General features: G+C 40.0%; 1 protein-coding gene across 7 annotated transcripts in view; it reads left to right on the top strand.

The window, feature by feature from the left end:
- Positions 1 to 23,634, top strand: part of DIP2C (disco interacting protein 2 homolog C) — a 323,874-nt gene that overhangs the window by 238,241 nt on the left and 61,999 nt on the right. For all 7 annotated transcript variants that reach the window (XM_065627299.1, XM_065627298.1, XM_065627302.1 and 4 more), the window contains 11 exons: positions 4,425 to 4,548; positions 5,148 to 5,257; positions 6,599 to 6,701; positions 7,056 to 7,120; positions 8,826 to 8,919; positions 9,037 to 9,156; positions 9,954 to 10,068; positions 14,373 to 14,512; positions 16,118 to 16,254; positions 18,461 to 18,669; positions 19,465 to 19,579. In XM_065627299.1, coding sequence (XP_065483371.1) covers positions 4,425 to 4,548; positions 5,148 to 5,257; positions 6,599 to 6,701; positions 7,056 to 7,120; positions 8,826 to 8,919; positions 9,037 to 9,156; positions 9,954 to 10,068; positions 14,373 to 14,512; positions 16,118 to 16,254; positions 18,461 to 18,669; positions 19,465 to 19,579 — 1,332 coding nt within the window. The remainder of the gene's footprint in view (positions 1 to 4,424; positions 4,549 to 5,147; positions 5,258 to 6,598; positions 6,702 to 7,055; positions 7,121 to 8,825; positions 8,920 to 9,036; positions 9,157 to 9,953; positions 10,069 to 14,372; positions 14,513 to 16,117; positions 16,255 to 18,460; positions 18,670 to 19,464; positions 19,580 to 23,634) is intronic.

Raw genomic sequence — 23,634 nt, 5'->3', positions numbered from 1 at the left:
CCTGCAGTACTTCTTGCTTGTATGTCAGGATGAAGCCACCAGAAGCAGGCAAAGGGTGGTGATAACCAGTTAGGTGTGAGACTGAGACTGGAAGTGCGGATGATGGACACAGACGAGTAGACTGCCAGAAAGCTTGATTGAGTTTGTACCATAAGATCCTCAACTGGAGCATCTAAGGCCATTGAGAACAGTGTCTATCACAGTAGCTCAACTTCAGCATCTTGATTTTGTCTTGCAAGGCAGGATTTAGTGTGGACACCAAGGGCATGGCGTAGGATTTCAAAGTCTGTAAAACACACTGGGTGTTGTCCACACATGGTGAAATTCTTCCCATCTCCTGTGGTAGTGTCGTGTCACATAATTCTTTAGCCATGTTCTTTCAAATGAAAGAATTGACTGTGCAGAAAAGAATGGGGTGAAGATTTCAATGCTGTTTGAGGTGAGGTTGTTTGATGTAAAACAGTCTTTTACTAGAAACTGGCAGGTGAGTAGGTTGTATTAAGTAATCTGTACATGATTCTCTCTGCTTGTATGTGAACTACTACAAATGAATGAATAATATTTATGTGGACATGCTCTACACTGTTTGATGAGGCACTAAGTGGAAGCTTAGTGATTCTTGCATGTGTTATCTAAAAAACTTAAACTGGTAATAGGAGTTTTCTTTTCCTGTTCTTTTGTTTTGCTATGAGAAGAGCTTGACAGATCATTTCTTAGCTGGTGCATCCCCCAGAGCCATGATATGCTGATGCTCTAAGGTCCACACTTTCTACTGCTTTATGTATGTTAGATTTCTTAATGGAATTTATTAGGTTAGTTTCTGCTTACAAGTCCTGCATTAAATGGAATTGGATTGCTTGAGAATCGGCATTTTCTTGGTACAGTGGTGAAACAATATGCTACAAGTCTTTTATATGGCATACAGTTACAACAACATTTTATTTTTGATTTAAAAATTAGAGGGATGCAGTTGCTACATTGAATTATGTAATTTGTTTGCATTTTTAAGTGGTATTTGGAAAGTCATACATGTACATACATTGGTAACCATTTTTTAGTTTGAATATAGTGGGAAATTTTGGGTAATGTTAGTATGGATGTAGTACTTTAATAAACCAGTGACCTCCCTTTATACATGGTAGAGTAGCAGGTCTCAGAGGCTATGTCTTGCTCAAGAAGTGATGTTCTCCATGGAGCACTCCAGCCCTCATCTTCCTGTCATTCCTTCTGAGGGACCTCCAAGGAGACCTGTCTCTCCTGTGCTGGTCAGCGACCCACATTTCCTTCCACTGAGCAGAATTCAAGAGTGGAGCTGCCAGGTCTCATCCTAATGTGGAACCAGGATCCGATCTGGCTAAGCATTTGTCCCAGGGGTTTGACAGCACAGATATGAACCAGTCAACACAAGAGTCAGTGAGGACAGTAACGCTTGACAAAGCCCTTTTGTCCTGGAAGCCCTCCTGGCGCAGGTGCAGTGCGGTTGACAACATGCTCCCCAAAATGTTGTTCATGGATACACCAGTATTATTCTCTGTTGCCCAAAGAGCACTCTCCTTGTCTGTTTTTTCACTGGAAAAAGAGGATGCACAAGCTTAATTTTAAAAAGCCTTCCTGAAAAGGTACCTTTTCAATTTTTCCTGGTTTTAAATGCATTCTGGTTATAGGAAGTAAAGGCAAAGGCAGTAATTTTGGATGGAAGGAGTTACATAGCATAGTTTTGACAGATCAGTTTGTTGTCCCACATTGTTTGCTCAGCTATCAAAAGTTCTGATAATTGGTGCCATATACATATTTTGAGGTGGTATGGAAAACAAGTAATTTGTCTTTCCTCTGATTTCATTGCTTCAACGTTTTAGATGGCTTTATTTGACTACATAAAAATTGCATTAAAAATTAGTCAGATAGACTTGGGGGCTTTCTTTCCATCATCCAGTTTTGCTTTGAAAAATCAATAGATTAAGGGAAATGTTCTGTATTTCTGGTTGCTTCTATGGTTAAGTGGGCTTTATGGTTGATTTGAAAGATATTTAAATTCGATCTTTTAAGACTCCATAGGCTATTTTCCGTAGAATCATTCTGAGAAGAAAGGGTTAATACTTCTGTATGCATTTACATCTAGGGCTTTGCTCTGTTGAAGAGCTTAGTAGATAGATGTAAAGTTCATGAAAGAATCATGACAAGACACTATACATAAAGCAGATATAATGCTGTAGAAGCACAGCATCTCGTAAAGAACAGCTATGACCTAGGCTTGAAAATCATTACATGACTTTTTAGCCTCACTGCCTATATCCCCTTGATGAAAGTAAAATGTAATGTACTTTCTCTAATGGGCACTTGACTGTCTGTAGTGCTCCTGAGATGTGTCTGTAACTACTCAATGAAATCATTATTGACAAGTCAGATTAGATCAGCATAAATAGTGATACTGTCACCACTGTATGCCCATCGTAACATCTTAAGGGTTGAAAGCTTTCTCGAAGTGGAAGCATCTATAACCCATATTATTTCCTAGAATCATCATGGAATCACAGAATGGCTGAGGTTGGCAGAGGCCTCTGAAGGTCGTCTGGTCCAGCTCCCCTGCTCAAGCAGGGCCACCTAGAGCAGGTTGCCCAGGACTATGTCCAGGTGGCTTTTTAATATCTTCAAGAACGGAGATTCCACAACCTCACTGGGCAACCCGTAAAAAAATGTTTCCTGATGTTCAGAGGGAACCTCCTCTGCATTGGTTTGTGCCCATTGCCTCGGGTCCTTTCACTGGGCACCACTGGAAAGAGCCTGGCTCAGTCTTCTTCACACCTTCCTTTCAGATGTTTGTACACATTGCTGAGTTTCCCCCCGTTGTGCTTCAGCCCGTCAGGCAGCTAAAGACCATACAACAGCGATCTGCTCATTTCCCCACCCCAGTGGGTTGGGGGCAAGAATCGGGAAAAAGGTAAACCTCAGGGGTTAAGATAAAGACAGCTTAATAGGACAGGAAGGGAAAATAATAATTATTATTAATAATAATAAAATATATAAAACAAGTGATGCACAATGCAGTTGCTCACCACCCGTCAACCAATACCCAGCCAGTTCCTGAGCAGTCGTTGCTGTCCCCTGGCCAACTCCCCAAGTTTATATACTGAGCTTGACGTCACATGGAATGGAACATCCGTTTGGCCAGTTCGGGTCAACTGCCCTGGCTGTGTCCCTCCCAACATCTTGTCCACCACCAGCCTCCTCACTATGAAGTCCTTGACTGGTTCTAAACATTGCTTAGCAACAACCAAAGCATCAGTGTATTATCAACAACCTTCTCATACTAAACCATGGCACTATACCAGCTACTAGGAAGAAAATTAACTCCATCCCAGCCAAAACCAGGATACTTCCTGAGCCTTCTTTTCTCGAGGCTGAGCAGTCCCAGCTCTCTCAGTCTTTCCTCATAGGAGAGATACTCCAGTCCTTAATTAGCATAGTGGCCTTTCGCTGGACTCTGTCCAGTAGCTCCATGTCTTGTACTTGGAAGCCCAGCACTGGACCCAGCACTTGGGATGTGCCTCGCCAACACTGAGTGGAGGGGAATCACAGAATCATAGAATCACAGAATGTCAGGGATTGGAAGGGACCTCAAAAGATCATCTATTCCAGTCCCCCTGCCAGAGCAGGAACACCCAGATGAGGTTACACAGGAAGGTGTCCAGGTGGGTTTGAATGTCTGCAGAGAAGGAGACTCCACAACCTCCCTGGGCAGCCTGTTCCAGGGCTCCGTCACCCTCCGTCACCATGAAGAAGTTTCTTCTCAAATTTAAATGGAACCTCCTGTGTTCCAGTTTATACCCATGAAGGTAAGTTGAGGGAGAGGAAGGATCCCCTCCCTCAACTTGCAGGCAATATTTTGCCTAACACAGCCCAGGATACCATTTGTCTTCTTTGTGCAAGGGCACGTTGCTGGATCACGTTCATCTTGGCATCCATCAGGACCCTCAGGTCCTTTACTACAAAACTGTTTTCCAGCCAGTCAGCCCCCAGCTCGTGCTGGTGCAAGGGCTTGTTCCTGGTGCAGGACTTTGCATTTGCCTTTGTGGAACCTTGTAGGGTTCCTGTCAGGCCGTTTCTCCAGGGGTCCCTCTGAATGGCGCAACCCTCTGGCATATCAGCCGCTCCTCCCAGACACTCATCATGGTTTCTGAAGAGCTGTGAGGGCAGGTGCCATCTGATGGCTTCAGTTCTCTTTATGGTTTATGTTATTACAGACAAGAGGATGTCTAGGTTGTGGAATTCCTTTGTCAACGTACAAACGAGTTTTGCTAATCAGCCAAGATGCGTAAAAGAGACTGTTTTCCTCTCAAGATAATGTGCCAAAGGACAGTAACATTTTCAGCCTGCAAGCACTTCTAATCAATTCTGTGTATTGCTTTTATTTTGTCGTTTCTTAGGATGCAGGAAGTCAACAAATAGGCTTTTTGCTTGGAAGCTGTGGAGTGACTGTGGCCTTGACTAGCGACGCATGCCATAAAGGACTGCCCAAAAGCCCCACAGGAGAGATACCACAGTTTAAAGGTAAGCCAACCCTTGCTTGCCGTGGATAACACAGGTCATTTACTACAATAACAGTCATTCCACTTGTTTAGTTTCGGTGGGTGAGGATGAGGCCGGTGATGAAGCACTTTTCAGAGGAGCGGCCGTGGCTGCGGGGACGCGCTCGCCCCGCTGTGTGTCACTGCCCGGTCAAGGCGGCTGCTCCCGCCTCAGGGCTGCCCAGCAGCACCAGTGCTGCTGAGATCTTCTGCGCCCACAGGCGACATCAAACCAACAGGCTTAGGGCTGGAGTAGATGAGAAGCATTCGTACGATTCAGTGCTGTAGCTTAATGGAGGAGACAGTAACCTCTGACAGGAGAGGGGTCATAAACTATTTGGGCAAATAACAGCTTAAACTGCCCAGCCGTTTCTTCAGGGGTTGCCTGAGAAGGCCAGGAGAGCTGTGTTAAGAAAGCAGTTCTGGAAAATCTTGTTTCCCGTGCTGTGCTGACATTTAAAAGAAGCAATGTTTAGTAAATGGTGACAGAGGAATTTGGGAAAAGAACTCTGGCAGAGAGGAGTTTTGTCTTGTCTTAGCCAGCAGAAACTCAATGAAAGCTGACTTTTCTGTGTACCTCAGGCTGGCCAAAGCTGCTGTGGTTTGTCACGGAGTCTAAACACCTCTCCAAGCCGCCTCGTGACTGGTTCCCACACATCAAGGACGCAAACAATGACACAGCTTACATTGAGGTGAGTTAGTGAAGATGCGTTTTCTCCTCAAATGACTGTATGTGACACTTCTGGATTAGGTAAACCTCATTATTCATTCACTAGTCACAGAAGCAAAGAATGTCCTGGTTTACCCTGTTAATAAGTACTATTTTCTAATAAATTATAGTGGATATTGATTTCAGAAAAGTTAATGAAATGTTAAATTGCATTTTGGGGGTTTCTGTTGTTGATGTTTTTATGTCATCTGTGTGGCTGCCACAATATTAAACTTGCCTTGACCGATCTCAGTCTCATTCACAATGTGGGCTTGTCCACTATTTGGGATGGATAGACGGCAAGTTTCACAGTGAAGCTTCAGTTCTCATATCACAGCCTTCAGACCCTTTGAAAAAGAAGGAATTTCTTGTTCAAATTCTTGCCTGTCACTGGTTTGTGAGTCGTGCTCCCCCCAAAAAGACCAGCATCGGGAAGGGAATATTAGCGATGCTGTTAAGTTTAATTTTTCTCATTTATTATTTTCTGTTATTTTTTCCCACCTCTGCATAGACTCAAATGCCTTGAATTCAGTGATGTTAGTATTGAATTTAAATGATTATTCAAAGGCAGTATGTTCAAGTGAATGGAGCAGAGGTATTTCCTATCTTCATGCACTCAGACGCTGGACTAGAGAAGCAGAGATACCTCTATTTTAAATCTTGCCGGTTATCTTCATCATGGAGGAAAATAAATGCTCAATTTAATTGCCACTGGTAGTTTTCAAACGCTTGCATAAAGTTGCAAAAATTACTGCAATCATCAGAAATGATCTCCCACCTCCTCTTTATGCTGCTTTCTCATGACTCTTTCGTATTCTTCTGATCAAAGAGCTTGTGTATTTCAGACTGTATATCTATAGATTATTATAACAGCACTCAGCAAGGATTCTGCACTCAGCTCTTATCCCATTCCTTGTAAGACACGGAAGGGAGAAGCTCAGGTTTATTGGTTGGCCTATAAAATCTAATGTGAACACGGAGCAGACTGAACTAGGTTATTCTCTGCTAAATCTAGCCAGTCCTTTAGTCATTAATGTGATCAGAATTGTTAGAATTATTTTTCATAATGCTTGTATTCAAACGGCAGATGGATTTCCGATAACAAGCCTGGGAAGCTTCAGTCAAAAAGAGAAAGCCTATCTGAAAAAAAGTGTCTTTTAACAGAAAAATGCTTCCCAAACTCCTCAATACTGCTGACTTCTTAAAATGGAATCATTAGATATGTCCATCATTCCCCTCCATAGGAAACACTTTAAACATAGCTATTAAATAGTGGAAATAGGGCAAGTATTGCATGTTGACATTCCCTGCTTATTTCTTTTAGTACAAAACATGTAAAGATGGAAGCGTGCTTGGGGTGACTGTGACAAGGATCGCACTGCTGACGCACTGCCAAGCTCTGACCCAGGCGTGTGGATACACAGAAGGTATGGAGTACACTGCCCTTACTTCATCTTTAAAATCACCTGTGAATCGTAATTTGTTTCTCATCAGGATGCTGTCTTATCTTTTACATAGAACTGTGTCAAAGGCTTCTAGATTAAAAAACCTGTTGGTTTTTTTTCATTGGTTTTAGAAAATATGTGCACGTTTACAATAACTTTGCGAGACATACAAATAATGTCATAGCCAATACAAATCCTGAAGTGGAGACTTACTATGAAAGTTAAGCTTTGAGATCATCAGTCATGTTATACTGAAGCTTCCTTCTTTTGAGTGGGTTTGCCTTGGGTCAGTGCCATGTTCTCAAAAATAAACTCTGTTCTGTTTTTGTTGGACAGCTGAAACAATCGTGAATGTATTAGATTTCAAGAAGGATGTTGGTTTATGGCATGGGATTCTTACAGTAAGTATGTTTTTTTGGTTTTGTGTGAGTGTTTGAAAATAAACTAACCTAATATGTTTATTACTGTCACAAACTGGGATGTCCTACAGTTTCTTTTAATACTTTTTTTTTTTGCTTTGAAAGCAAAAATACGTGACTTAAACCCATGATCTTCTGCCAGTGCACTTACCCATAATGAGCACAGTAAACATGCCAATGTATTTTTATGCATCATGTCAAGTCGTCTGGCCCCATTCTTACTGTGTTACTCTGATCTTACTTATGCGTGATTTTGAGATCAGACTTTACAGCAGAAACAAATAAAATGAATACTTGCCTGTCTAAAGATATGATCCAATGGCATAGCTATATTCCCACTGACTAGCTTCTCTATCAAAACTCCCACCAACAGATGGTTTTGCTTACACTAAAACATTCCTGATACTTGAAATTGCATAAATTGTCTATTTGCTGTTTGAATGTCTTCCTCAATTGACATGGGAGGCAACTAACATGTTTTTAAGGATTGCTTCTAAAGGTGTTGCTGCAGTCAGTGACTGACAAAATACTTGCTATTCACTGGTCATTTTAAGAACAGATACCAAGTTTTGAAGGGTCACTGTCTGCGCGTCCCAGGATGTACAGGCCCTCTCATTTTAAAAAAAAAAACATCTTTATCACTGAAGTTGAAAGCCATCATCTAATAGAGCTTTTCTGTGCCTTCCTTTGCTATTAATCTTGGTATGATCTTCAAGGTTTACATGACATGCCTGTAAGTGCTTTTGCTGTACCTACACTTGTGCCAGACTGAAAAGAAAGCTATCTTTTCTAGTTCTACAAGTGTTTAGATGACTAATCTAGAGAGACGCTTAACCTTTCTTAAGCTTAGGTTTTCCAAAATATATACTGTATTTAACCTGAGCTGCTCTGAGTGGAGATGTATTGCCCTCAAGATGTTTCTGAATGGTAACAGAAGTAATGCAGCAGCTCGTTTACAGGCTGGTTGTTCAATAGTAACACTGAGAAATCACTGAAGCAGTTGCCTCAGACTGGGAGTGTGGGTTTGGATCTGTCATGGGTTTCACTCAGCTGCTTTTTCTAAACGTCCTGCAACTTTTCATGACCTTATTGAAAATACTGGAATTAGTCTACCTGGAGAAGGACTAAAAGCTCCTTCATTTATTTTCTGTTAAAATAAATTGATCTCTGCTTAATCTGTGAATCCAATTTCTCTGTCTATTGTCTTTTAAATAATTTGTGCCCTACTACCATGAGTAGTTTTTCAGTCTTCACAGACATGGATTTCTTTAGAGAGATATGTTGCTGTTACTTGTCCTTTTCAGTAAAAGGTCTTCATATATACTGAAGTTCAGAAAACTTAGGGATTATATTAACGTACATAGCAAACATGCAGACATGGTTCATGCAATATTTTTTTTTTTTTTCTATTTCAAGTGAATCGTTTAGAGTATAAATAGAAATAAAATCAGTTTCATTTTTTTCAGTACTGCTCAAAGTTATGATCTGATTAGTCTAAATCCTTAATCTTTAATTAAACCATTAGTCTGTTTCATCTTAATGTAGTTAACTAGATAGGCAAAGATAAATATCAGCACTGATAATAAAAAAAGCATAGATTGATTTGCATAGATGCCCTTGCCCATAACACACTGTAAATAATTACCACAGTTGCTGTATAAAACCCATTTATCTTATTTGATTTCAGAGTGTCATGAACATGATGCATGTTATAAGTATTCCATACTCCTTAATGAAAGTGAATCCACTGTCATGGATACAAAAAGTCTGTCAGTACAAAGGTAAGGACCAAGAATACACAGAAATACGCTTGATAGTCCAAGTCAAAAGCACAAATTGGTAATACAGCTGTGTAGCTTTTATATGTTGTATTAGTAATCTTTCCATTCTAATTGCAGCGAAAGTTGCCTGTGTAAAATCCAGGGACATGCACTGGGCATTGGTGGCACATCGAGATCAGAGGGACATCAACCTCTCCTCACTGCGGATGCTGATAGTGGCTGATGGTGCAAACCCATGTAAGGCCTGTGGGGAATAAGAAGTGTTTTCTGTGTTGCATTTAAAGTTTCAATCTTCAGTCATCTTAGCTAAAATATTTACGAAGTATAGGGTTTGTTTACTGCAAACTGTATGATATTTATAGAAACAGTAATTAATTTTGGATTTCTTTACATATATTTTTCTTCAGCTAATCCTGAAGCAAACTTGATATTCCATATAACATAAGTTGCAGTAAATCCAGTTTAGTTTAACGTGACAGCGTTAAAGACTGAAATAAATAACCTTAAGCTATAGAAAGGATCAGAATATTTCTTCTGAATGATGGCGCTCGGATGCAGAAGTAACTTAGCATTTTAGTGTAATACACTAGTCTAGAGAACCACGTCTGGATCACTTCATGACAATTAATAGCATCAGCTGTTTGTATTATTTAAGACACCAAGGTATAGGTGTTTTCCTTGTTTGTAGTAGTATTTCTTTGAGCTTCTGAACTAAATCTTTAATTAACCTCATCCTAAAAAAGAAAACTGTAATGAAGTTCATACTGTAAATCTAGCAGTAATGGCATTTCCACATAAGCATAGTGAAAGGACTTAATGCTCAAAAATCTGTCTTTATTCTCTGTATGCATAGACAACTGTAAATACATATGTATAGTTGTAGCAACTACGACTTCTTTCTGGGCAGACATGGTTCCATTTTATATTTTTTCTTCTGAAAAACCTATGCATTCAATAGTAAGTTTGCAGTTTGAACAGCATCGCTTCGGAAGTCAATTGGTTTTCTCCTCTGATTTTTTTTTCCTTTACCTCAGGGTCTATTTCTTCCTGTGATGCATTTCTCAATGTCTTCCAAAGTAAAGGTCTGAGACAGGAGGTCATTTGTCCCTGCGCTAGTTCGCCGGAAGCTCTCACTGTGGCTATTCGAAGGTATGGTGTCGCACCAAATGTATGTGGCGATTCGAAAAGAAATGAAAAATTTATTCAAGTCTGAATCTTAACTTCTGAATGACATTTTTAGTAATCATTTTGTTTATGTCCAAAGAAGATGAAAAGAATTTGTGGAGTATTAGTTTAGCTTCAGAGTGCTTTGTAGTATAGTTCCCATTTCTGCAATTTTATCTGATTTTAAATGAAATAGACTGAAGTGCAAAAGCTAATTTTGTAAAAAGAAGTGGGAAAATGCCATCGTAAGCATAAAATTAATTAAAGTGTGGGGACTTAAGTAGAATTGCTATCGAGGAAAATCATGCTTCAAAGTAGTCTGTTTAAAGAGAATTATGACATTCTGCAGGTTGTTTTTGGCTGACTGGCGCTTTTTAACCATTCTTAGACTCTCAGTAATCATCTGGAAATTCCCTTTGAGTCTGGAGGATTTATGCCTAGAAATAAAATTGATAAATTGTAATAAAACTGGTAAGCCTTCTGTACATGAATGTCAGTATGCAGCAGTCACCTGTCATGAGTGTTATAGCACTCAATAAATGGCATAACTGTTGTCTGGTTTGGCAGAGTTCTTCAAAAATTGTGCCTTGAACAGTAGGTACTTTGTTTTTAAATTCCGATTTTTACAGCCGTTTATAATTGTTTCACATGTTAAAACACGCAATATAAAAGTGTGAAGCACTGTAATAGCATGAAATAAAATACTTCCTGCTACAAAGTTTAAAATACACTGTCCAAGTGAAATTTAATTAGGTTTTCATTTAGCATTCTGATGAAACATCACAGGAAGAAAGGCATGAGGCCAAGAGCGTGGTTGACTTTCAGCCACCTCATTATTAGCTTGAAGCAGCCGAAAGCTCTCCAGGAGCGATGTGTCCCGTCCAGGTTAGTGGTCTTTCTGTGAACTCCAGGATCTCAGAGAGCCCTTCATTCAGCTCCACCAGCCTGTTCTCAGCTTTGTACCAAGGACTACATTGGTTTTCCCTCGCGATGGGTGTCCCTGCCACAGGCTGTGCAGACCCTTGCTCCCTTGGAATGAGCTCTTGCTTGTCAGTGCAGAGAGGAGGTGGATGGGCAGGGGACGTCGCTCGTGCTGAGCACTGGTTAAGGGGAGAGGGTTTTCATTTCCTACACTAGCCCTGGAAAATCTGCCCCAGGTCGCAGGTTATGGAGCGGGAGAACTCACTGTATCTCAATATGCAATGGCTTAAAAAAAGACTTAAAGTCTATGCTAGTAACCATCTGAAGCACTAGAGGTTCATTTTCAAATTCCCTAGCACTGAAAGCTTACATAAAAAAAAAAAATTAGCACATAAAATAGTGGATAATTCAAAAAAAAAAAAAGGGCGTTTTTATCTTCAGTGCCTCACTGTGTAATTATAGAGCAGTTCTTACTACAGTGAATGTTACTGAACATATATCTCTTTTTTTTGAAGTCTGTTTAATGGCAGGATAATACCAGCTGAACTTGGAAGCTTTAGTATTTTTCACTTTATTCAAGCCATCTCCACTGACAGTAAAGTCATTATCGTACAAGTTCCAAAGAGTTACAGCTGAAGTATGCATTAAAATGACTCCCTGCAGAGCACAGATCCAGATTGCTCCCTGTTAATGCTCCGACTTTCAAAATCTATGGTGTATTTTTACTGATCTTCCTGCAAGGATGAGTAACAAAACCAGTTCTCAGTTGAAATACCCTTATAGTTTAGGAAAAGACAGTCAGTAACAGACAAAAAGGTACTTTAGCCTTAGAGCTGAATCATAAAGCCTAATATTTAAAGGAATGTGTCATGTAAATAATTCTTTATGGTATTTCCCTTTCGTTTACTGCATATTAGTCTGAACCCACTTGCTTAAGGGAGTGCAAAAGTTTAAGAACAGGTCTTTACCCATTTAAATGACTGGCAAAAAATAGTGGTGAAATAGATTGTGCCTGTAAATGGCAGTAGTAACTATTCTCAAAATGCTCTACAGCTACTCAGTATGAACAAATCAGCTTTGAAGTAGAGGCACATTGTCCTCCTTTCATGGTTAAGGAAACTAAAGGGGTAGGTTTGTCTGGTGGTTTAAGCTAAATTTACTTAGCATATGTGGTAAGTGGAATTATGCCTTTGTTTAGTTGCTCCTACCTAAACCAAAGGATTTATCTCTGCCTAGCAAGCAGTTTTACAGAATTTCAAATCCAGTATTAGAAATATTGAATGTGTAAAGAAAATTTAAAATGTGATATCATAGAATCTTAGAATCATTTTGGTTGGAAGAGACCCTTAAGATCATCGAGTCCAACCATAACCTAAATCTGGCACTAAACCGTGTCCCTAAGAACCTCGTCGAAACGCCTTTTAAACCCCTCTAGGGATGGCGACTCCACCACTGCCCTGGGCAGCCTGTTGCAATGCCCGACAACCCTTTCCGTGAAGAAATGTTTCCTAATGTCCAATCTGAACCTTCCCTGGCGCAATACACAGGACAAAATAAGATTCTAGATATTGCATCTGCACACCTGCTGCCATTGCACGGTGCTTCCCACTAACCAGGGCAAAGCTGTTGTCTCAGCCCAGGCCACCGCTAGTGTAGCTCCGCGGGCCAGTCCCCCACCATGGTCCTTGCCGGCCTCGTGCCTCCAGCTTCCCTCCCCGGCACCCCCAGCCTGTCCACAGCCGGGGTCTCTCAAAGCTGCACCTGCACTTTTTAGCAGTCTTGGGTGTGATAAGTAATGCAAGAAAAGGTATGTGATGATGTGATGAAAATCTAGATGGCCCCTACCCCCAGAATGTTGTGAGAAGCTGCGTGTGCCTGCAAGAGGCTTTTCTTCTCATAAGCAGTAAAATGTGTGTTTTGGGGAGCAAGGGTGAGAAGAAATTGATCAATAATGTCGCTAAAAGTTCCCTTTACATGATGGGAATGTTATTTATCACAGCTGCTTGTTTACTAGCACCATTTGTTATGCTCTAATGCATTTTCAAGCGTGCCCACATCCTTCTTTGTTGACACTGTCACTTGAGAAATATGCTTTGTAAAAACCTATTAATTGAAATTTATAGTGCTGATCACTGCAAGGCTTATGTGAGTCTACTTGGCCAAGGCCCATGTAGTACTTCAAGCACAGTAGAGGAGAAATGTCATATAAAAGGACATTAGCTGCTAAAAAATGGTCATGTTAAAATGGACTATTTAGGAAAAATGCAAGATCTTGAACTAAATATTGGCTTTTTTATCCATCTTGAAAATAGCTGGAGTCTGGCTGCTCTACATGGATGCGTTATCCACACTCAAATCAGCATCACGTTACCTTCCAGTTTCACATTTTAAAATGCAGGACAGTGTAAGAATCTTCCCAGACATGAAAAGCCCTGACATGTTCCCTTGACTTAGTAACTTGCATACGTCAACATCTGTTTGCTCAAGGCTCACTCTACATACATATAGTTGTACTGATACAGCAGGCAGTTTTATATTGGAACAAGTTGACAGACAGCTTGTGCTGATGCTGTGGAATTGTACGGCGTGTCGGTGGTGAATCTGAGCAAACAGGCATTACAAAGAGGCTGCATCCACAACACTTTGACCATGAAGGTGTAATTTGTTTTAATTTTCATGGGGTAAATTAGAATAGGAAGAGTTCAATTATATGCACTACAACAGAGATGGTGAAGTCCTTGCAGCTTCCACAGATATTTCGCAGTGGATCTGTTACAACCTAATTTCTTCTGTTTACTAATTTTAAATGCTTAAGTATTGGGAGTGGGTAGTCATATCTGTGATTTAAACACAGCATAATTGTAAGCTAATCTTGGCTTTGATACCAGTGTGCTAGAGTTGGGCATTTAGTCTGGCAGGTGAGTTCATTCTCCTAGGTCACCCCAAAGTAGGTAACACAGTTTATCAAGTAATTTACTGATCACTTCCAAATATGTAGAGTGCAGTTTCCCTCCACATCATCTGCACTGCCTTTCAGTATTTTTAAAACAACGCAAAAGGCCTTTACTTGAGTAGTCAAACAATCTTTATGAATCTATCTGAAAATTAAATACAAGCTGTTTTGGGTAAACGTTAGGTGTTATTTTCGTCTCTGCAGCCCCATATATGTGGGTGGCTACTGAATGGGAGAGTTGACAGACATAATTACTCAGAAATTACTGCAAAACAAGATTCTCTCAGGTCTAGTAGGGGGAAAAAAAAGGTGAAATATTAAACTCTCAAACAGAGGAGTATTTGCAATAGTAGTCTGTTAAGAATTCGCTTACAACTGCCTGATAGTTCACTGATGTTCCAACCCATGGTTGCAGGCCAACAGACGACAGCAACCAGCCTCCGGGCAGAGGGGTTCTGTCCATGCATGGTCTCACTTACGGAGTGATTCGAGTGGACTCTGAAGAAAAGCTTTCTGTTCTGACTGTCCAGGATGTTGGCTTAGTGATGCCAGGAGGTAAGGAACTTCCTTTGAAACATACTGTGATTCATCAATTTAAGTAATTAGCTGTAGAAAGTCATAGGTGGGCATACTTTGCAAGCTTTGGGAGTAGAATATGTTGTACTTGAAAACTTTTTAGTCCAAAAGCATTACCTTGTAAAACTTAATGGTTTGGAAATCCCGAGATTTCCTCTCTCCATTTCCCTCAGAGTCTGTCTTTACTCGTGTTAGCGGTGTGCTTTAAACAACTGGTCACCACATCAGAACATCCATTCCTTAACTGTGAGATACTGGTACATAAAATAAGAAAGTTGGATTCTGATGTCTGGAGGCTATAAATATCCATAAGCCTGACCCAGATGAGACTCTGTAGTGAAATTTTTCATAACCTATGCTAAGGATCAACAAAATTGCTCTCTGAAGGCTTGAAGAATGTTTTTCCAAAGATCTTGTGCTATCACCCCGTTATTAGAAAGAGGAGGCATGACTCAACAGTTCATGTTGATAAATTCAAAGTGAAGCCAGTGTTTCTAAAGATGAATATAAGATTTTTCATAAGAGAGCTAGATTTTAAATGAGATGTTATAGAGACTAGAAAAGGAGAAAACTGTATTTTTTCATAAAAGAATGTCTGTTTGCACCAAAGGAATACAACATAATGATGCATCTTAAACATTTTCAGTTGAACAACTTGAAATAAAGGAAGATAAGATTGGTTGTTGTCTAATAGTTTTCATTTAAGATATTATTGTAGATGTACCATCTTGCACTTCATACTACATTCTGATTGTTTTAATAAAAGTGCACACTCCTGTTTATCTTCAGAGTGACAGAAAGGTCATTCAAGATTCTTTACACTTGTACTTAAAAGTCATACTGATTCATTTCTCGTCTCCGTTGTTCATCATATCCTCTTTCCACATGCAAAATCTACACATCCTGTACTCCAGCTCCAGGGATTGCAGCTAAAGCAGCGTACCTGATTCTTATTCACACAGCTGACACATGAAATAGTGCTTCTTCCTCAGACCAGTGCTTTCTAATCCCTCCCATTCGGCTCCTGCCATCTCTGCAGTCCTGTAAGACCAGGGAGAGTCTGAGCTCTGATAAATTTGTAGTAAAACCATCATACTAGGCTGCTAGAATATCTTCATCTTTGGTATGGTGTTACTTGCTGCTTTGGGAGAGGTGGATTTCCTGGTTGCCTGCCTCCCTGGCAGTAAAATTATTATCAAGAACTCCATTAGGGTATTTCATTTTGCACTGACTGTAGCAAATCTGCTCTTCAGTATGCAAAACTGGGAACACAATCACATTTCACAGCAATACTACAGAACAACTGAAATTTTAGAGCGCAAGGCAAATTAGGTTTTGTTATCAGTGTAAAGACTGAGTTTACATAAAGATCTTTGCATTCTTTGAATAAATAGTATTTATAATATAAATAACATTTATAATGTTGAACAGCTTAATGTTTGAGAAAACAAATGTTAGACGTTAGTCTATATAATATAATTTATTTGTTAATGTCAACTCCACCATGATGTCTTTCCCACAGAATTTATCTTATTCTGTAGTTGGTTTTATAATATTTTTTAAAGTACTTTTCTCTGCTTCTAGCTATAATGTGTTCAGTGAAGCCAGATGGGATTCCTCAGCTCTGTAAAACAGATGAAATAGGAGAACTTTGTGTATGTGCTATTGCAACGGGTACATCATATTACGGACTCTCGGGCATGACCAAAAATACTTTTGAGGTAAGCTGACCAAAAAATGCTATATAAAATCCTTCCTTTTTTAACTTTTTCTACTTCGAGAAAAGATTTGACATAAAATATTGATAGTAATAATATCAGAATAGTAATAATAATCAATGCATGTGGCTTGGGAGCTGTACTCTAGCCAGATAATCTGCACTGAAACCCATTTCATTAAGTGCAATAGCAGATCTTTATGTGGGTTCAGTTTTGGCTCTGAAGAGCTTTTACTTTAATTTTGAAAGAAGATACCAGTGGCTGAAACAATCAGAAGGAAAGCAGGAAGAAAGACAGAGTTCAAAAGGTAATACTGAACAAGTCTACGAGCTAACTATGTGCAGAATTTGATGGCTGCAAACAGTAGGAAGGCTGCTGGATATCTGTAAAAAGCAGTTTCCAACATTTCCACAACTCAGCCAGTATTAAAGGCTTGCATTTATACAGAATCCTGACAGATGTTCTTCTTCAAGAGTTCTTCAAGATAACTCTTCAAGAGTTATCTGAATACCAAAGATACCTTTTCCTAATTAGTCTCCACCTGCTTTTGTTTGAATTGCCTCAGGTGAAAGCCTTTTTGCTTTGTGGAATCTGTTTTCCAGTAGGTTTCAGCCCCATAGCAGACATCTGTATTGATAGCTCTGTTGTACTCGCTCACTCGTTATCTACTGAAGCCAGTATGAGGGGCTCAACAAATCAGAAAAATACTGAAAAAATTATCTGAGATTTTTATTAAGTTTTGATCCTTTTTGCTTTTAATATTTGAGAAAATAGTTAAGAAAAATACACCTACATTTCCCTTAATAAATGCTCTGGTATTACCGTTTCTAATAGACCAAACTTGACTAATATCTCCTGCAAAATGCAGATCCAAGTGTTTTAAACACTATACATTGAACAATTAATGGACACTAATGGATATGATTCTCCATCCTGTTATAGAAGCCAGGAATCCTACTATGCTAATCTGATCTGAAATTTGTTGATAGCTGATTACTGTGGTACAGGTACAATTGGCAATACCCAGTGTGAATGATATCCCAGATTTGACATATTTCAGGGTAGAAAGGTACTTATATTCATTTTGTAGTGCTTGCTGTAATTGTAAAATCATTCTTAATTCATAACTGGTTCTGCAGTTTAACAGCACATTTAGACTGATTTAGACTTATTTCTAATGGTAAGCAAATAAATTGCCATTGAGTGAGCAGGACCATTTATTTTTGAAGTTAAGCATGTTCTTAGGAGCCCTCTCCAAGTGGGTCTCTTTTCTGTTTTACTGTGTAATTCATGTTGCAGGTATTAGAGAGTCAAAGAGTTTTGTGTTCCTGAAATGAATTATGGCTGAGGATATATAAGCATTAAGTCTGTTCAGTAAGAGTCACCCATGGGCATCTGGCAGCAGAATTTGACCTTTATTTTTAAATGAGCTTTAAAGGACACTATACAGCCATGGTCTTCCACTTGCCATTGTCTTAAATAACTTGCCTTTAGACTAGTTTAGTTTAACGAAGCGGTGGCAGGGAAGTGTGGTTGTGTCACAACGCAGCTCAAAGTGACTCACGTGCCAGTGGAAATCTCTTCTGTGGAAGTCACATGTATGTCTGGTGTTCAGACATTTAGAAAGGCTCTATATAGGGCTGTATTTTTCACTTTTAGGCATGCTACAGAAGGCATCATCACCGGTGGTGTGAGGAGTTAATTGACCTTAGCTAAAAATGTGGTCAGCTGCAAGAGTTGTTAATGCACAGTACCTTAAAATAACTTCAATTCTAGTCCACTTATTTGTCTGTACTGTGCTGCAAATGAGCATGAGGTACTGTAATGTTTACGATTTAATCTCAGGTAACCTGTGCATAGCACCTCAGGTTAGCTGCACTCTGCACAGCATTTTTTTTTTCTAATTCAATAGCGTTTATGTTGATTTATATTTTTTTAAGGTCATAAATGATTTACAGAGCCATGGTTAGGGAAAATGTGGATGGTAAACAGAGTGGGATTGAATGTGCTGGAACTCAGGTAATGAAAATTATACACATCAGCCTAGAAGTTTCCTGACACTCCCTCTATGGCCAGTGAAGAGTAAAGAGCATCACCAGCGACCTATTTACTTCATTCCAGAAGAGCCATCTGACAATACACGCCTGAAATATTTTGCAGCATGATCTCTGTGTATAGAATTGAAGATTTCTGTTTCTCTGTCTTACAGGTGTTTCCTATGACCAGTTCTGGTGGGCCTATCACTGAATATCCTTTTATAAGGACTGGACTACTAGGCTTTATAGGACCAGGTGGACTTGTCTTTGTTATCGGCAAAATGGATGGTTTGATGGTGGTCAGTGGAAGAAGACATAATGCCGATGACATTGTAGCAACAGCGCTGGCCGTGGAACCAATGAAATTTGTCTACAGGGGAAGGTTTGATCCTTTCTTATGTTATGTAGAAATCCTTATTTGGCTTAGACCAGGTGTAAGTGACCCCAGATGCTTTCAGAAGGCGGTGCCTAATGTGCATCATTTCTGTTCATATCACTAGAACCAGGAGACAACAGAGGGAAGCGTAACACAGTGTTGAGGCAGACTTTACATACCAAGGTCCGAAACTGATTGTTAGAATTTCCAGTTGAACAGCTGGTTAATTCTGAAGGTGTTGACTCAACAGGATCCTTTCTGTCTGAGTTTAACATTTTCAGGATGGCTAACACTGAAGTTCTTGAAGATGACAGCAGTTCCTTGTGTGGTCTTCATAATGTGCTGAAACTGAGCAGGAGACCTCTGAAACTTCAGAAAGGCCTAATGCAGTAACATGTGCTCACACTTGATCACATGGCAGACCTCTCACAAAATGATGTTGCATACTTTCTTCTGAGATGGGGCCAAAGAATATGCTTATGCTGGTTGTTGTACAACACCACAACAACCTTGGTGTGACCCAAATTTAGTGCTTTTCTTATCCCAAGAATGTTCACTTCGCCAACCCTGCTGTGACATTACACCTGTATTTACATGATTCTAGAACAAAGCCCCCTATTTCTCCTCCAGAGGTTATCCAAAACTGTTCTTGTTGCTTTTTCCCCATAAATAAAATACTAATTGATGCACCAGTAGTCTGAGTAATAGATAACAAAATCATAGTTACGGAGAATTAACTTAGAAGACAGATTTTTCCCTCTGTCCTGGCTCTAAATACTCTTCTCTCGTTCTCTTCTATAGAATAGCAGTGTTTTCAGTGAGCGTGCTGCATGATGAAAGGATAGTTATTGTTGCTGAGCAAAGGCCAGATTCCACAGAGGAAGACAGTTTTCAATGGATGAGCAGAGTTCTCCAGGTAACACTCTTTATGTATGTTTGGAAGCTATTTTTTTCTGCGGTATATTCTTTTTATTGATCTTTCAGGCCCCCAAGGTAACTGACATTTGTCTTTCAGTAATTGTAAGTCCACCTTCAGTTGCATTTGCACCTAATGAGCACAAAATTAGATTCTTCTGAGTGACAGCTCCTATCTGAGCCACACATATCCAGAGAGTGATCCTTTTCCTAATCAAAATGCTATAAGAAAACAAGGTTGAATTGAAGTAAGTAATAGCAAGGAGAGAGTAGTGTACAGTTGGTAAGGATATAGTCATTCATTACTTCAAAAGGGTCATGAATGAATGTATTACACACTCGTACTGTCAAAAGCTACCAAAGTCTCTTACTAGATGGTTATTGGCACTGATATGGAGTTGACCTCATCAAAAGTAGATATACATACTGAGTTAGATCTCCAGATTTTTTTTTAGACAGTGGGATAGAATTATGTGTTTCTAGTGCATCATGTTGATAGCTGAAATAAACTGAATGAAACACAGTCTAAAAATGCCGATTCCTCTCCACTGAAATGAAGGGTGATTGACTATCTCAGATCTGGGTATCTGAGTGAAGTGATCTGCACAGAGCACACCTATTGCAAGGAATCCCATTCCAGCTGCCTGGTGGCTTGTGCAAGGCACATACCACTGTGAGGAAACCTACCTTAGTGGTGGCGTTCAACAGTCTGACCAGAAGACAGAAGCTACAGAATACTAAAAATTCTGATCTTCTCCTTATATATAGCAGTCAAAGTTAAGGCAATATCATTACCATACTCAATTTTTTTTCAACTCTGATGTCCATACACAAAAAATGAGATATTTTAGATAGCAGTCATCTTCTATCTCCTCCGTCTCCATGATTAAGCCAATTCTCGCTCAAAAGCAACAGGTTTAATGGAGATGTAGTCAAATTAAGTCTGTCTGTTGCTACCTTGTGAAATGTTCTCAGCTCTGTCTACAGCTGGTCACCTGTCATTTCCACTTTCCTACCTTCCTTTCTGTCCTTCCTCAAGGACTCTTATCAGGTAAATATAGTGCAAACATCCTTTTTGCTTTACCCAAGAGCCAAAGAAGATCCCGCACAATTCAGAGAAGATGTTTTTGTTCATTACTGCTTTGTACTGAATAAGAAAAGGAATCTGTCTACTGTATCCTTGAAGAACAGAACAAATAAGCTTTCATCCATCTCAAGACAGGTTTATTCTCTCTATTTATTTAAAAAATAGCTACATTTCATACAGCTAGAGGCATCTCATGTTCACAGTAGATCTAAATTATTACCAAGAAAAGCTGGAACCTCTAGCTTGCGCATCACACAGAAAGCCTTTGAAGCACCTAGTAACACCTGGGGCAGCTATCGTAGAAGGAAAGGCTTTTGGATTGTCCATGCTTTGGTAATTTTTATCAAGTAGCAAGCTCCTAAAGAAAATGTTGGAACTCTGGACTGGCACTTCTCCTGTTTTGTCAGCTAAGGATTTTTGTGACTTTTACAGAAATCATGTCTTACACTGTCATAGCTGAATTCAGTACTGCACACCGTGGGAGTCCTGAGTCAAGTGACTCCTGCGAAAAGTCAATCCTGTTACTCTTGAGTATGATCGAGTCACAGCAGTGTCTGAGAATGGTCGGCCATATATCAAAGTACACATATGTGTGGCTGCTTTCCTCACCCGTACATGAAGTCTGCCACTCTGGCATGCATCACCATGTGAACAAGAAGTTCCTGGTTCTGCTTCAGCTGAGAGCGGAGCTGGAGGACAGAAGCCGGGAACACATGGGATGCTTTGTACCTCCTTCCCAATCCAAGTTTTAATGACAGATGTCAGGAAGTGGTAACCAGTTGTATCTGAATCATCCGCTAGTGATGAGCAACATAATGAAATCACACTGGTGTCATGACTCTCGGTGACATCCATGATAACAAACTCTACTGAACTGATACGCATTTCTGCTGCTATTTGTGAGCCTCATCTGGCACCCTGCGTGTGCCGCCCTGGGCCAGCCCTGCCCTACCCTGCCTGCTTCTGCTGTGCCTTGCTGTGTCTGCATCTCCTCCCTAGAGCTGAGCTGCACTGACTTGCAGAACTTCTTTCCCGTGGGTTCTGTCTCTCCCTGGCCCCTCCTGCTCCTCAGCAGAGGGCTGAAGGATGGCAGAGCTGCTGAACGTGTGGGGCTATGTTGGATTTCATCTGTGGGTTTTAGCAGAGCTCGGGAGGGAGCGCTCAGGTTGGCTATGGAGTCTCTTGAGAGTAGTGGAGGAGGAGGGTATTTTAGTGACAGTGTGAGTGACAGGACACCAGCAGTTCAGTCAGGTGGATCCTAGATACTCATTCATCTGCTGCAAACTGATCTGACCCTTCACCAGGGCTGTGGTTCCTGTACCTGGCAGGCTGGACGTTGGTTTTACCAGCACCAGTGCACTGGCAGGGCTCGTCAGGACTAGGCAAAGCTAGGAGATCTCCAGCAGAACTGGAGAGTGTCTGCCTGGAGAATTTTGTCAGAATGAGGTGTTTTCTGAGCTTGAACAACAGCAATCAGGAGTGTCTGCAAGTTTTGGTATCTCTAATCCATTTTCTCAACGGAACAGAGGGATAAAGATTTCAGATACTCTGTTTACTTCTGGATGGATAGAGTCATTTAGAAAACCAAGCCATCTCATCAAGAGACATAAATGCCAGCAGTATTAAAATAGGCTGGTACTCTTCTCTCTCAGAATTTTAGGACTCCATTCACCAGTGCTCATCCCTGTGAAACAAAGTCATTCCCTGCTGCAGAAATGTGCTAAACTCAAAAGTGTGAAAGGTGACAGTTCTGAATGACCCATGACATTTTATCAGGCGTTGTGCCACAGAGGCAGCTGTCAAAGGAGACAGTTCACAAGTCCCCAGGGAATTGCTGGGTATTATACCCCTCATCCCACCCCAGCTGGGTATTGCTTTCCATTCACCAGCTCTAGGAGCCACACTGATTTACGTTCGAATAAGAGTGGTTACTTGCCCTTTGATGCTTTTCCTTCAAGCTGATGTCAGGTGAGGATCCCATGATTTATCACAGCTTTTCAGAACCTACAAATACCATTATGATTAGGAGGTTATGATGGTTTCTGCCAGGAATATGAGACCTTATGTGTTGGCTGTCATATGTATCTCACTATTGCTGATCTTTCAGGTGAGGTTTCTGTAGACCAGCAGCAAGGTCTTCCAATACTACCATGAGATCTACTACTACTAAAGCTGCAATGTTTGTAAAATAAGTAACTGCTTTATTATTCTTTCTTACCAACTTTTGCAATCAAATCAATAAAAAATGAAGTAAACAGAAGCCAAAAGCAAAGCATTACTTAGGGTTTCTGTAGAAGTGATCACTAATGTATCGGTTTACACCTAGGTACATAACTATAAACGATTATTTGATTCTCAGAATATAGATTGTATCTTCAAGGCAACAAATGTGTGCATTCATTTTTCACACAGTTAAAAATTAAAATGCAAGTTAAGTAAATTATATTTTTGAACATTCAACTACTCATTAGAGAAGCTGCCCGTAATTTGTTTCTCAGTCTGCATGGGTGTCTGAAGTTGCTTTTCTAATGAACTTGCTGCAATTTTTGTTAACAATATAAAGAAAATTACTACTGCAAATGTGTATGGAATTAAAATCTAAGTGCATGGATATTCACGTTTACCTAAATAAATTACATAGATCCTGTACATTATAGATTTCTTGAAAGTGATGCAGTTTACTCCACTTGTCAGATAATGAACATGGTTACGATAAGATTCTAAGATACTTATTTTTCAGTTTTTCATTCAACAGATTTTATTTCAAGTGAATAGTTTCATAGCTGTCCCTTATGTTGTTGTCATTTCCCATTCCTACCTGACAATCTTTTACACAGTAATCAGGGAGTGAAACAGTTATTATCTTAGAAAAAAGTTAAAAAATCATAAGCTACAAACATCAGTAGGCATACGGAGATATATGTGCAACCTTTGAAATTTTTCTTTGCAAGATGGACGGGATGTTGACA

This window comes from Caloenas nicobarica, chromosome 2 (assembly GCF_036013445.1).
Source record: "Caloenas nicobarica isolate bCalNic1 chromosome 2, bCalNic1.hap1, whole genome shotgun sequence".
NCBI classification, from domain to species: Eukaryota; Metazoa; Chordata; class Aves; order Columbiformes; family Columbidae; genus Caloenas; species Caloenas nicobarica.
The sequence above is the reverse complement of the archived record's forward strand: the minus strand, read 5'-3'. Positions and strand labels throughout refer to the sequence as shown.